Below are 13,949 nucleotides of genomic sequence, written 5' to 3'. Positions count from 1 at the left end.
AGAAACATTTTTGATGTAGGTAGAGGTTTACTAAAGTATTTGCACTCCAGTCCCCTTCTCTCATATTTAGCAAGAAACTTTGTAGTAATCACTTGAAGTAAATTTCCATTCCCAAAACATAACAAAAAGATACCTTTCTCATTTGTGCCAGGAAGCCTTCAAACTCCTTCAGGTTCAGGGTTGATCCACTATATGACGTGCAGCTGTTTGCTGCTTTCCCTAGCCAATAAATGGTGACTAATACCTGCAGAAGTTAATAAGAATTAATTTAAGCCATCTACACAGTCCTGTAGCTAAAGTTACTTCCCTGCAACATCCCTCATTTATTCTAAACTGCACAGTAGCACAAGATTTATAAATCAGAACTGAAAGGGAAGTATCTGTCAAAGGTTAAACATAAATACATCAGGAAAGTATGAAAATTTAAACAGTCCTACAAAATATGTAACTTAACATATTATATTCCCAGCATTTTTAATTAAAATAATAAAAGTGTTATATCTGCCTGGAAAAATAAACAGAAAATATGGATCTGAGTAGAAAAACTAGACTAATAGATCTGAAACTTCTAGAAAACATACAAATATATTTGTTCATAAATATAAAAAAATACCTAAAGAGTACTAATATTAGCAGTCATTAATGAAAACCATTAAGACCAAGGTTATAAACAAAGTGCCTGCCTGCCGAAAAGCATCTGGAATATGCGTCTATTTCAAGGGCAGAAAAGGGAGTCCCGTTTTTAATCACCTTAATGTAAGTAACCAAATGACACAGGAACATTTATTTCCAGGCTTCTGCTAGTTTAAGATTAGCCCAAGATTAATCAAAAACCGTGAGCATCTTGTTTTTTCTATCAAACTACAGCATAAAAGTTAGTGATTTCAATCAAAAGGATCAAAAATTGCTCTTGCAAGTAGCAAAGATACCTGACCTGACACTGCTGGTGTTGCACTTATTTAAGAAAATGAGAAATTAAGATGCTTAGGATGGTCAAATCCAACACATCCGAAAATGCTGACATTTCTATCATGCATGGAAGAGCCTTTTCTGCACCTATGTATGTCTCCACTTAGATCAATGTCTTTAATGATGCCTCTGCAGCAGCTATTTGGAAACTATTTGGACTGGAAACTGCCATCAAAGGCAATTCAATTCAGAGTTTTGCACTGGTTAAAAATGGCAAACCACCACCCTAGAACTTAGGGCTTTTTCTCATTTAATGCTCATTATTTTGGCATATTCCATGACATTGCAAAGTATTTAACTGTAGAACAAACAGAAAATACTTTGATGTGGAAAAGAGATGCAACCAATAATAACATTTGCCATTAACTGTATCAAAAAAGATTCATAAACTAAAATATAGTATTTTATGTTTTGATGGGACAGGGCCATATGCTTCATGCTATATGGTGAACTAAAGGAAACAAGACTAGCAGAAGTCCCAAAGTGGGATTTCACTGGGAACAGACATCTCTCAGACTCTTCTTTCCTAAAACATGCATCCACATTGCTCCTCAGCAACATGCTAGACTTTTCTTATCAACTTGTTCTAGAATCCCCTTTTATAATTTAAGTGGAATGTCCAGAATTATGCAGCACTGCAACTGAGGCCCTGTCAGAAAAAAATACAGCATCATACACCCCTTCTGTTTAAAAACAACTGTGGGACATAATGTAAAATGTGTGTTTTATATATAAATTCAGTTTATATTTTTATTCCGTTTACAAGTAGTATACATGTCATGAAATAATTGAGTAACATCTTTAATAAAATTCAAAAACTTTTCCCTTTTTTAAAAAAATTACATCCAAAACAATACTACTGTGCTGAATGAAAGGAGGTGGTGTTGCTAGTACTGATTTTTTTTGTCTTGAAACAGCATTTATCTGAATTGTTTTCCTTCAACCAACACCAATTGATAAATTTAATGCAAAAAAGTCTTACAGTATATGTTTTCAAGTTAGATGAAAATACTTGCAAATAACAGTATTTCTAGCAACCAAGAAATGGACCAATTCATTTTGCCATTCAGTTCATTGATGAAGGTTATGGTATTTTTGGTATTTTCATTTATTTCTGCTAGCATTTAATCACTTTCTCTCTTCTTCCTTTCTTTATTAAAAAAAAAAAAAAGAAAAAAAAGGGCAGAAAATTTCACATTTGCAAGCAATTCCGGCTGGCTGCCAGCTGAGGCTGCAGGATCGTGCACCTGGAAAGCATATACTGCCTACAAGCACATTATGGAGGATACTTTTGAAACTTCACCTTTAAAGAAATGCATCTGTACAAAGATGTTTAGCCAGTGCCCACAAAGAGTGTTAAAATATTAAAGCTGAATCCTTCCCCTAAAACTCTGTGCACTGGGTGAGGAAGACACTATACTATAAAACAGGATGAAACAGTTTGGGGGAGGGAGTGATTTTAGTGTTTGGGGTTTTTTTTACCTCCAGTAATGGCAGTTATGATTAGTGGCTTTCAAAGTTATTAGAGAAGATCTTGGCATTTCCTATCAGGATATAAGGGTATGAGCCAAATAAAAATTTTACCAGTTTACAGCTAAATAGGACAGACAGCTTGCTAGGCTTTAAACTGAGACCAGCATAGTTTAGACATTTGCTTTTCTAGTTAACAAGTACAGGATCCAATTAGTTTAAATTCCCCTTTGTTTAAAATAACAGGAAAATGGAGTCAAATGGAAATAGTCTTTCTGGGGAAATACAAATTTATTTGGAAGAACAGCAAGAAAACTAGCAAACCTAACAGAAAGGCCATGCATCCCAATTTAATGGTAATTTTGCTTCATTTCAAATACTTTCTGCAGCTGTACTCTATGCCTATATATTTGTGAAGGGCTACAAAAGTGTGGCTTCATGGTGAATCAGACTGTTCCCACAAACACCACTCTGGACAGCACAGAAATCACTTTGTCACTCAGCAAAAAGTATGTAAGAAGAGACAAATGTCCTCCATTTTATTTCTATTGAAAGGCTGCTTTGCCATAGGAGCTCTGCCTAAATTTCCAGCAGAACCCAGTTAGGTTGTTATTCAGAAAGACTTTTCAGCAATACTCATGTGTACTCAGTTTTTACTGACATAATTCTTGATCAGGCCAATGACAGGATTAACCAGGCAAAAAGAAAAACTCCAAGTGATGTACTTACATTTTTCAGCTTCCTACTACAGTCAATGTTCCTGGTTGCACACACAGACACATATAAAGATAAAAAAAAAAAAAAAATCAGAAAGTAGACATATTTTCCAAGAGGCTGTATGCAGCAGATCACATTTTCCCTAACAAAAGCCTGCTGAATGCTTCTGCTGTCTGGAAACACATGAAAGTTAAGAAGATGTAGTTCACACATTCATTTATTCATAACATGGGAGTATTTTGTCACCATTATTTCAATCATTAAATTAGAATTCTGGAAGTACAAAAAGAAAATGTGTTTATAATGGTCCCACAGTAAAGTAGGACAATGCCAAAATATTTCCTTTAAACAGAGTTGCTGATTTCTTAAAAAAGACAAAAGTCCTCACTACTAAAATACATTCTAGAGTTATTCAACAGTCAGATTCTGCTCTGCAACCCATACAGATTCTGGAAGCAACTGAACAAGCATAAAAGGCATCACCAAATATTAAGGAAATATTGTGGGTGCTTCTGTGGAAACAAACATTACAAAGAACAAAGTGAATGGATGAAGCAACAAAGATCCTGCCATCTAAAACAGAACGTGCCATGGAAAACATTTATTTTTTAAATGTATACTTGAGCACTCAGACTGAACACTGGCATCATCCTTCTCAATTCATTTTTTTCTCTTATGTTCATGGAAGAGTGGCAGTTTTATGTTAAAAACAACAAGGTACAAAGTTTGTGCAAACATAAACAACATTTCACAATCCAGAAAAGAAAGCATTAAAAAATGAAGGAAATATGTATCACATTTAGGTGCTAAAAACTAAATAAGACTACTTGAGATTTAGTAAAAATTGTGTCCTGATTATTTATAATGGAATTGTCTTCTACTATAACAGTAAGACCACTCCAGCATTAAAGTTCATCTGACAAAACCAAAAATAAATGTACTCAAATTTGTTAGAACAACAAAAGCCTAAATATAGGCAACGGTAAACGAAGTATTTTTGATAACATCTTTTTAAGCCAAAATTTTGTCCACTAATACCCACACAATAAGAAAAATAGAACAGTCCTGTTTTTTTTCCTTAGTAAAATAACGGTGGAAAAGAGACTTGTTCAACAAGTCACAAAAAAATTCCTTACAGCATTAGCTCATAACTTTTATAAGCAGAGTGATCCAAAAAAATAGATCTAATGCATGCCTCAATTAACATCTATATGGAAAAAAAATAGTTAAAATGTCATTATCTTAAACATGTGCAATAATGGCATACTCATCCTTTACCACAGGACAAATAATATTTTTACCATGTTTAAAAAAATCATCCAAAAAGTCTTCAAAGAGGGAAAAAATCACCTTTGTGATTTGGGAACTAGCTAGCAGAAGACAGGCTTCAGCATATTTCTCTAAAACAGTCATGGACTTGGCTTGTACACCTCAACTCAGTTACTCAGCGTGAACTTGGACGGTGCTAGAAAAACATTTGGCTCATTTCCACAGCTGCTTTCTCTGAAGCCCTCATATGCAGCAGAGGGCCAGGCCAGCTCTGCAGAGTTTATGATGCCAGGTTTAACTTGGTGACATACTGAGCAGCTCTGCTTCAAGCTCCACCCTCTCAAAGCTTCTCAACTTGCTTCCACCAGGGTACTCCATCCATATTCAACCCCAAAGATGAAGGTTTTTATCAGGAAGACTCTTCGTCTCTGGTTTCATATGGAGATTAGGGTTTTATATGAAGATTATGGATTGTTTTACAGCTCTCTGGAGTCAATTGTAATGATTTTACAGGAAATCAAGAAGAATGTATTTCATTGAAGTATTATCAGATTTAGAAAAAATACATGACATAGCCCCCACTCACTGCCATGTAGAGGACAAGAAAAACCTCATGTTAGAGTCAGAAACTTGGGAAGGAGCAAAAAATGGTATTCATGAAAACAAGGACACTGGCCAATTCGATTTTCAGAGCCTTTGAATTTTCCCAGACAATGCCTGAACACTATGAAAATTTGCCCAGCTTCCATTGCCAGAAAGGAATTAAAAAAAATGCTACTGAAATTTAGTAAATTGTTTCCATATACTTTTCTAAAATGGATATGGACCAGGATTTCATTAGTGATCTTTCTGGCCAAATGAAATTAGACCATTCAATCAACTCAGCAGCATTTGCTTGTCTGTAGAGCAATAACTCCTGTTATAACTGTAATATTACATAATAGACCCAAAACTTTCAGGAAAACTTCAAAATAACACCAACTATAAATTTTGTTGGTTTTATGAAAGTGTGGGGTGCTTTTGCTTTTAAAAGGTGGGAGGCCCGTGCAATTCGTGTGGCAGTGAGAGTCTGGCTTTTGTGAAAAACTATGTAAATTATGGCATTTCCAGTTCACAGACTTCCTCAGCACAATTACTGTGTTTCTCAAGCTATGGCTCTTGCAAGAAAGTGAAGAGACCATTCTTATGTCTGCATCTCATAGAATCTGAGCAGCCTCTAAATGTCCTATGTTGCACCATCAGAACAGTTTCATCTGAAATAACAGAGCTGTGACTTCTTGTCCCCCAGACTATAATATTTTATTAGTTGCACAGACAAAGAATGCCATCAATTTAGATTAGGAAAACCCCTAAGTCCCTCAGAATTTCATTGCCTAACTACGACAGTATTTTTACAAAATCACAAAATAAACTGAGTTGGAAGGAACCCACAAGGATCATCAAGTCCAACTCCTAGCCCAGAACAGGATATCCCCAAGAGTCACACCACAGGCCTGAGAGCATTCTCCAAGTCCTATTTTACAGAGCTATGGCTGATGTCTCTGGGACAAAACCTGTTGAATAGAACAATCTATTCATCCCAGCACTGAAAGTTTCCCAAACATCTGCTACCTATTTGCCTTATACTAATCACAGTCCTATAGCCTTTTTGCTCATTCTTAAATATTTACTACTGCATCACATGCACCTGAGGCTGTAACATGCTATTCACAGACTGCTGTACTTACTTGATGGTTACTCTGTTTGATGTGTCCTGCAGATCACCAGGATCAAAAAGCTGAGATTCTTTAAGTCCCAGTTCTTTGCAGCCTCTTAAGAATAATATGATATTATCCTGGAAAGAGACAAAAAGCATAAACCCTCAACACTTTAAACTCTCTTTAACTGAAAAAAAATCTTACCAAGCAAACTTCTCCCCAATTCAGTAACTGCTCATGAACAGACATACTATTAGCTAAATGAAGAGCCAAGAGACATTTCCAGTCACATAATTTAAGAAGTCAATGTAGATTTTGTTTGAAAACCAGAAACGTATGAAACTTTTTTCTTTTTCATTTTTTCCCCCAAGAAAACAACTACAACAAGCTTGTTGACTTGCTTCTTTTCAAACACAGACATTGGCAACTTTTTTAACTGGAAAAGGCCCACTGATTTCTCCACTTACTACTGGAGGCTGCCACACAACCTCAGCATGTTACAGAGTAGAAAAGGTGTGATTTTTGCAGGGAGCAGGAAGAGTAGATATGAAAAAGCCCACCACCATTTAGGCAAGCAATTTGTTCAAGAAACACTTTGCATGTCAGACATGAGCAGTCCACTTAAAACAACTGTTCTCTTGCCTCTCTAAATGTAACCAGTCAGAAGCTACTGAGAAGAAGATATAGGTGCGTTCTCCTGAAATAAAAACCTTGAAGTTACACCACATGGCCACTGTCTCTAAGATGAAACAACACCAATTTTGTAACACATCTCATGGAAGATTTACTCTTTTCAAAGTGTAAAAATTGGAAGTTAATAACTAAGAGAGGGTAAGTAACAACTGATATGTCTCTTTCAAACCAAGTCCAAGCAATGACACTTCGGTTTGCACCACAGAGCTTGAATCTGCATGCGTGCATATACAGTTAATACAGGTTTAATACATATGCATATACACCACTCCCCTGTTACAGAACCAGTGAATATGTTTTACATGGATAAATCTTGCAAGCCAGTAGAGAATAAGTTTTTAGATACACACGTTTCTAGATCAGCAATTGCAACGGTAGATGTGTGGAAAAGTCAAGATAAAATGTACAGCATGAAATTCTTTGAGGAGTCTCATCTCAGACCTAAAGCTAAGCTGCCACATGAGGAGTTACAGAGGAGCTGAACCACAGTGTGCGGTGGAGACCTGTTTTCATAAAAACTGGGAAGCACAGTAGCCTGGTGGTGTTCAGCTCTTACCCACTCTGCATGCCAGAGCAGGATTGGTGAGCAGGGCTCTCCCCACATCTGCTCCCAGGCCTTTCCTGGGGCTCGGGGAGAGCAGCCCTGTTTGTTCTGCAAGCAGCATGCTAATCGCTGTGGCTCTCGGCATGCCAACACTCTCGCACACAAAGCTCGCCAGCCACGCCACAGAAAACACAGACTTGGAAATTCAGAGGAGTTCAAATCTCCCTTTCTTCCCTGGCTGAAACTTAACAGCTCTGGAGGAGAGCCAGAGGGGGAAGGAACAGCAGTTGAGAGAGCAGAGAGCCCATAACCCAGAGAGACAGCATCATTCATGACATGAAAAGATGCCTGTAAAATTTTCCATCTGGCTTACTGTTTGCATTATAATTTTTCCAACTGCATCATGAATAACTCTTATGTTTAGTCTTTGATGGAGGACAGTCCTGGTCACTCTCAAATGGTTGGTGGAGCAATGTGTAAATCTAACAAACCAAACAAAAATGCAAAAGCATTAAAAAAAAAATCCTAACACTATTTCCAAATTTACAAAAATATACAGGACTTAGAGGTCATAGTAACCTAATAGACTTAGAAAACAATCAAAGGAGGAGGAATGCTGAAGATAACTAATTACACCCATCTTTATGCCAGACATTCAATTCTGAGTTATAATAAGCCATAACAAAAATACCAGTTATTTGGCAGCCACATTGTCTGGAAATTCAGTTCTTGTGCTGATGAACAAATGCCTACTTCTCAAAAAAAACCAGCATCACCTACTCCTGTCTGGCTACACGCTTTTGTTTTGATGGTCATCATATGAATAATGTTTGTCAACAGTCACTAATACTATGACCCAAACAATTCCTCAGAAAGCTGGTATCTTGTATGGACACAAATAACCACATGTGCCAACACAATGCAATCAGTGAGCCCTGAAAGAAGTTTCTGCTTTGCTAACAATCTCATAATTATTACTTCCCAGTGGTCCTAAAAATGGCACTTTGTTTAAAAGGATTGAAGAAAAATCCAACAAAGAAAATGCTTTCAAGTGATATATTTATTCCAGCACACCTGCCTAGGCTGCCTAACTCCAAGCCAAAAATGTATCTCATACTACTGCTTTTAGTTATAAAACTAAACTTTTCCTGGTATGCTCTAGTACAGATGAAATTCACATTTTTTAGTTCCATTGAGTCACTGGAGAAAAGCACCCCTAAGCCACTAAAGGGAGAAAGGAGTCTTAAAATTAAGACACAGCTCCCAGCAAAGCTTTCTCTCAGGATTACTACACCTTGCATTGACCAGGTCCTGATTTCTTCAGTTCTCAAAAAATTTTGCTTTTATCTTTCAAGAGGATTTATTGTTCAGTGTCTGTTAGCTGCAACTATGTATTTTTTTGTAGTCACCTAAAACAACATTCTTTGTCATTGCTGAAGAAACTGAAGAAAGCAGAAAAAACGGGTTTACAAATAGCAAGATATAAAAACCATCCTTACTTTAAATAGGTAACTGAAAAGACATATTTGATGTGCCTGCCCAGCTCCTTACAACTTGGCAGAGTTAAATAGGTCATGCAAATGGGTCACACTGCAGTGGCAAGGATTTCAGGGTGGCCAGCTGCTGTGCCTCAGCTAACAGAGTGGTATCTTTTACAGTGGTCCCAGAAGACACATGGCCAGAATCTGGTCCCTCTGGCAGCCCCTATGAGGCACTATCACACAATTCCCTCAATATATTAAATGGAGATGACACTGCTTTTGTCTCAGCCATTACTTTCTGCAGCTGCAGTGTTGGAGTAGATAGAGAATTGGTCTCTTGGTCAGCAGATCATTTCCTACAGCCCCAGAGGACCTGCAAGTGTCAGCCTTGCTGGCTCCTCTTGGTTTTATCCCACACCACTATACAAGCAAAAATCTTCTTCTGGCTTTTGTCCTTCATACACACAGAGGAAAAACAAGCTGATAGGTTACAGCCTACATTTATTTTGCAAATTTTATCTATTATTTTAATATATAACATTTTATGCCCATAAATATCTATGTTTATATAGATCTACAAATCATAAATCTGTAATCTATAGATATCACAGATATCTATGCATTTTATCTATGCTTAATCTATAAAATGATAGAACGTCTAAATAGGCTATATAGAGAAGACAAATGCTTCAGTGTGGTGACAGACCCAGGACACAAACACAGGATACACTGAGAGGTTAAATCCCAACCCTTTTCTGCTTGTCTCAGCAGAGTCCTGACAGTTACTGTTACATCAGCACTACAAGCAGTGTCATTTACTTGTAAGTATAGAAAACCAAAAATTATTAACGTAAATGTTTCACTATCCTGAATTTCAGAAACAAAAAAACTAACCAACACACAAAACTGCAAACTCCCAGGCAAAGCCAGCCATGACCCAGTAAGAAGGGTGATGGACAGATAAGGGTGCAGAGCACTGACCCCCTGAGAACTTAGTCAGAAGGATGAACGGGAAGGAAGGGAAAAACGCTCCTGCTCTCACAGCTGCATTTCAACACCATCACCTTTTCATCCTTTTTGGTGTGTAATCTGACAGACTCACCTCTATAAAATCACTTTGCCAGGTGGAGGGACTATATCTTCGTGAACACAGAGGGAGGGAATGAGGGAGGGGGGAAATGATAACACACTACTCACTTCTAATTTTTTGTTGTTGGTGTTTTAATCTGTGTGTTATAAATATGAAAACATGTTCACTGTATAGCATTAAGTAATTTTCCTCACGCACAAAGCTGAGCACAAAATCCTGAACCCTGTAAAAAAAACCCCAGAAATTGGCAGCTGAGTAGGACAGACACCCTGGAAAGTCACCGCAAATTCACACAGTAGCACTGCCAACACACAAGATAGTTCAAGCTAGCGAGAATCAAATATTCACAGCAGGCAAATTCTCTCCATAGGATCTGCTGATCAGATGCAATGGCAAACAGCTTGAATTTGGCCCGCTTCCATTCCTTTCATCCACCACAATACATACAAAACAGTCTCACTGTATTCGCACTGCAAATCGGTTCTACAGTTTATCACTGTGGAGCCATCATTTGTCAGATGTGCTACTGCATGGTCCGGATGAGATATTCAGATAAACTTGGGGAAAATAAAAGCAAGCCAAGCTGTATGTCTGCACAGAACACTGAATAAAATGCCAAATACATGCCACTTCTGCAAGCTGGAAATATTATTAGCTGCCAGTAGCACTGCTCTGTTTTGCAGGACAGCTGCAGACAAACAGGTGGCCTTTTTCATTTCTGGAATGCTGATATTTTCCCTGCTCCAGAATAAATTAGAAGATCTCTAAAATTAAAAAGAAAAAAAATTTTCCCAAACTGCTCTTCTGAGTAGTTTCCAATAGACTCTTAAAAGCCTTTTGTTTGGTCTCAGTGTTTGTTCCTAATTCCCTTACTTTTCCATTTTGTTGGTAATTTATCTATATAAAAGCAGTGGATCTTGCCTGATTCACAGGTTCATAGAAATATTGAAAAATTCAGTTCAAGTCCACCAGGAAAAAACTTCTATAAGAAAGGCTGGGAGCTTTTCATATATATATGTATACACACACACACATATATACACACACACATATGTATACATACATGTATACATATATATACATATCTATACATAGATATATACATAGATCTATATGTATATGTGTTACTATTTTTCTAATATGCTTTTCTGTGCATGTTTAACTATATACATATGTTTAACAATATATATTTGTGCTTGTGTGCGTGTGTGTGTTTTACTGTTCATCCAATACGCTTTGCTGCATATATAATAAAACTACATAAAAGATTGTTTTCTGTGGCAAACTCCAAATCAGAAGATTTGTAAGGAAATGGATCATAGTTAGCACACATTCACTTAGAAGTTGAGGATGGTTAATCTCCAGAAGAAGAAGGCTGACAGCAGAACTGAAGGCACTCCCCAGAACAAGGGGAGAAAGGGCTGCTTATACCCCGAAAGGATCGTGGCACCCACTAAAATTAAACGCTAGTGGGAACAAACCCAGAAAAAGACATGATCCGTGAGAGCAGGGAGGGGAAGCCGGACTTACCAGCCCGTCATCCGGACCGATCCTCGCCTCCCCAAGGGCAGCAGCGGGGCCGGGGGAGCCGCAGCCCCCGGACTCCACCCACGGCGGCGGCGATTCCCGGCACCCGGCCGGCCCCGCGGGGGGACGGCACAGGGCAGGAGGCAGCGCCGGGCCAGGGTCGTGTGAGCCGAAAGGCAAGAGACAGGTCCAGGGAATAAACACCGAGATGATCGGATTGAATCAGGAGGAGCAAGGCTCACCGGGCGGGCACGGCACTGCCCGGCTCCACAGGTAGAGCCGTGCAGCGCGCCCCTGAGAACCTGGCGAAGGCTGCCTTTGCCAAGGAAGCCCAGCCTTCTTCTGCTTCTTTTTGGGCAGTCAAGAAGGAAAAGATGTGTCTCCTTCAACAACAGCCCTTCCTTCTTGTCAGAAAGGCATAAAACACCTTTAAAATGGTGTGAGGAAATGGGCCCGTTGGTACTGTACTTCAATGCACAAAACAGACCAAAAACCCCAAACATGGCTCTAAGTGACTTTCAGCTAATATCTAAGTCTGCCTGAAGATAAAAATCATAGAATCATCAAGTAATCAGGGTTTCAAGATTATTCAGTCCAACTATCCATCCAGCACTGTCCCTGTTACCCCTAAACCATGTGCCAAATCCAGGTGCCTCTGTGACTCCACCACATCCATGGGCAACCTATTCTAATGCCTGATCATCCTACAATAAATTTTTTTCCAATATCCAATCTGAATTTCCTGTCTCATCTTAAAGTCACATCCTTTAGTCCTCTCACTGTAGGCACAGCAGAAGAGACCAGCCCTCACCTCACTATAAACTCCTTTTGTGAACCTGTAGAGAGCAATGAGGTCCACCCTGAGCCTCCTCCATGCTAAACAACCCTAACTTCCTTTGGGTGTCTCAGTACCTGACTCCAAAGATAGCTTGTTTGGAAGTGCCAAGGTGCTTAGATCCTGCTGCTCCCAACCAGGTTCGTTAGGGCAAAAACTGGCAAGTGCTCTAGCAAGAAGATAGTGCACAACTTTGATGCTGCTATTGATTGTATAAAGACTTACAATTTTTCAATAATGTGAAGAGAAGCTTAGCAAAGGAGAGAACATGAGCAAGAGCAGTCTTCAACCCAACAAGCAGAAGCAAACCACGGGAGGGTGGGAGGGGTGCACAAAGAATGAGCACAAGGCTGATGCTATGACCTCACGAGTTAAGTAGGTCCTGATATTACCCCTTGCTACATCAGGTCATTATCCCTGAAGGCACAAATAAACATTTAAACAAATGAGGGCTCAGTCAACTTCCATGTCTTTGGGGGAGAGAGCAGATGATGATCAGATGATGTGAACTCCCTCAGATTTGCCAAACCCCAGATACACCCTAAGATGGCTTTGTTTACAGCAATGAAGACAGAACATAGGCAGGCAGGGAAAAAAACCCCAAACATTTCCAGTTTATTCACTGGCTCTGATGCTGATGAAATCACAGCCAGATGACAAACAGATGTTAGATTTAACCAGGTCTTGAAGAGAGGATACCTATCTGATGCAATATTCTGTGGTAACAGCCATGCTATGGCCAACGAAGAAGAGAATGTTTCCTTTCCACCCCTTGTCTTCAGCTCAGTCTCTCAGATTTTTAGTACCAGATGATAGCGCTTGGCGTGTGAGGGATTTGGTCTCCATTTTATGACTTCTTCTGTTACCCACCTTTCACCTTTTTTTCTTTTTTTTCCCTTTTTTTGTGAATTAAGTTCACGAAGACCAGGATTAAAAACAAGCCCTCATACAGTGAATTGTAGCGGAACACTCCTAGAAGCCACTGGGAATGCACCTTGTAAATCCAGAGCCAGATGGGTAAAAGCACAAAACCAGCAAAACATAACGTATGGTTCCTTTTGCTGTGATGGAAAGGACTGATATTTATCTCACTCTTCCTTCTTGGTGGGTCTGTGAAGTGGGTCAATACAAAAGTTATGTCAGAGTGGGTTGGGAAAAGAGCTACAAAAGAGACAAGAATGAAAGAAACATCACAACATCATGCTCTGAGGGCAACCTGAGCTCCCATCTGTGGCAGCTACTTCTTACCCATCCTCCTGGCAATAGTTGTGCTGTCTGTCTGAAGGAGAGGAAGAAAGGTCCTGAAGACAAATTTGACCTTTATTTGCACTCACGTTATGAGTGCAAGGAATATGACTAACCTAAACACAGATCACAAGGGTTTCAACCCTGAAACCACAGCTAGTACCACAATGGTTCCTTCTGGACATCCTCTGGGGAAACTGGACACTTTCCTTTCTCAGCACACCCCTGCAGCTGTTGTCCCCACAAATGAGGTCTACAGCAAAATATAAAAATGAGCAAGAAATTCACAACCAAGGAGAACTTGCTGTTTCCTAAGTTTGGTTTATTTGTGTGTTATTATCCAGACCCAAAGTGTCAAGGAAAGTACAGATTCTGACTATGGATTTATAAGAACTCAAAAGACAGCCATCCC

At 39.0% G+C, this 13,949-nt stretch overlaps 1 protein-coding gene across 1 annotated transcript in view; it reads right to left on the bottom strand.

Moving 5' to 3' along the window:
- The window catches only part of LIMCH1 (LIM and calponin homology domains 1), a 173,113-nt gene that overhangs the window by 65,650 nt on the left and 93,514 nt on the right, over positions 1 to 13,949 (bottom strand). Inside the window, exons 4-6 of the mRNA XM_088163311.1 lie at positions 6,153 to 6,259; positions 3,169 to 3,199; positions 134 to 244 (exon numbers count right to left, since the gene is read on the bottom strand). Coding sequence (XP_088019437.1) covers positions 134 to 244; positions 3,169 to 3,199; positions 6,153 to 6,259 — 249 coding nt within the window. The remainder of the gene's footprint in view (positions 1 to 133; positions 245 to 3,168; positions 3,200 to 6,152; positions 6,260 to 13,949) is intronic.

This window comes from Sturnus vulgaris, chromosome 4, assembly GCF_052056855.1.
Source record: "Sturnus vulgaris isolate bStuVul1 chromosome 4, bStuVul1.hap1, whole genome shotgun sequence".
Classification (NCBI taxonomy): domain Eukaryota; kingdom Metazoa; phylum Chordata; class Aves; order Passeriformes; family Sturnidae; genus Sturnus; species Sturnus vulgaris.
This window is presented reverse-complemented; position numbering and strand designations above follow the sequence as displayed.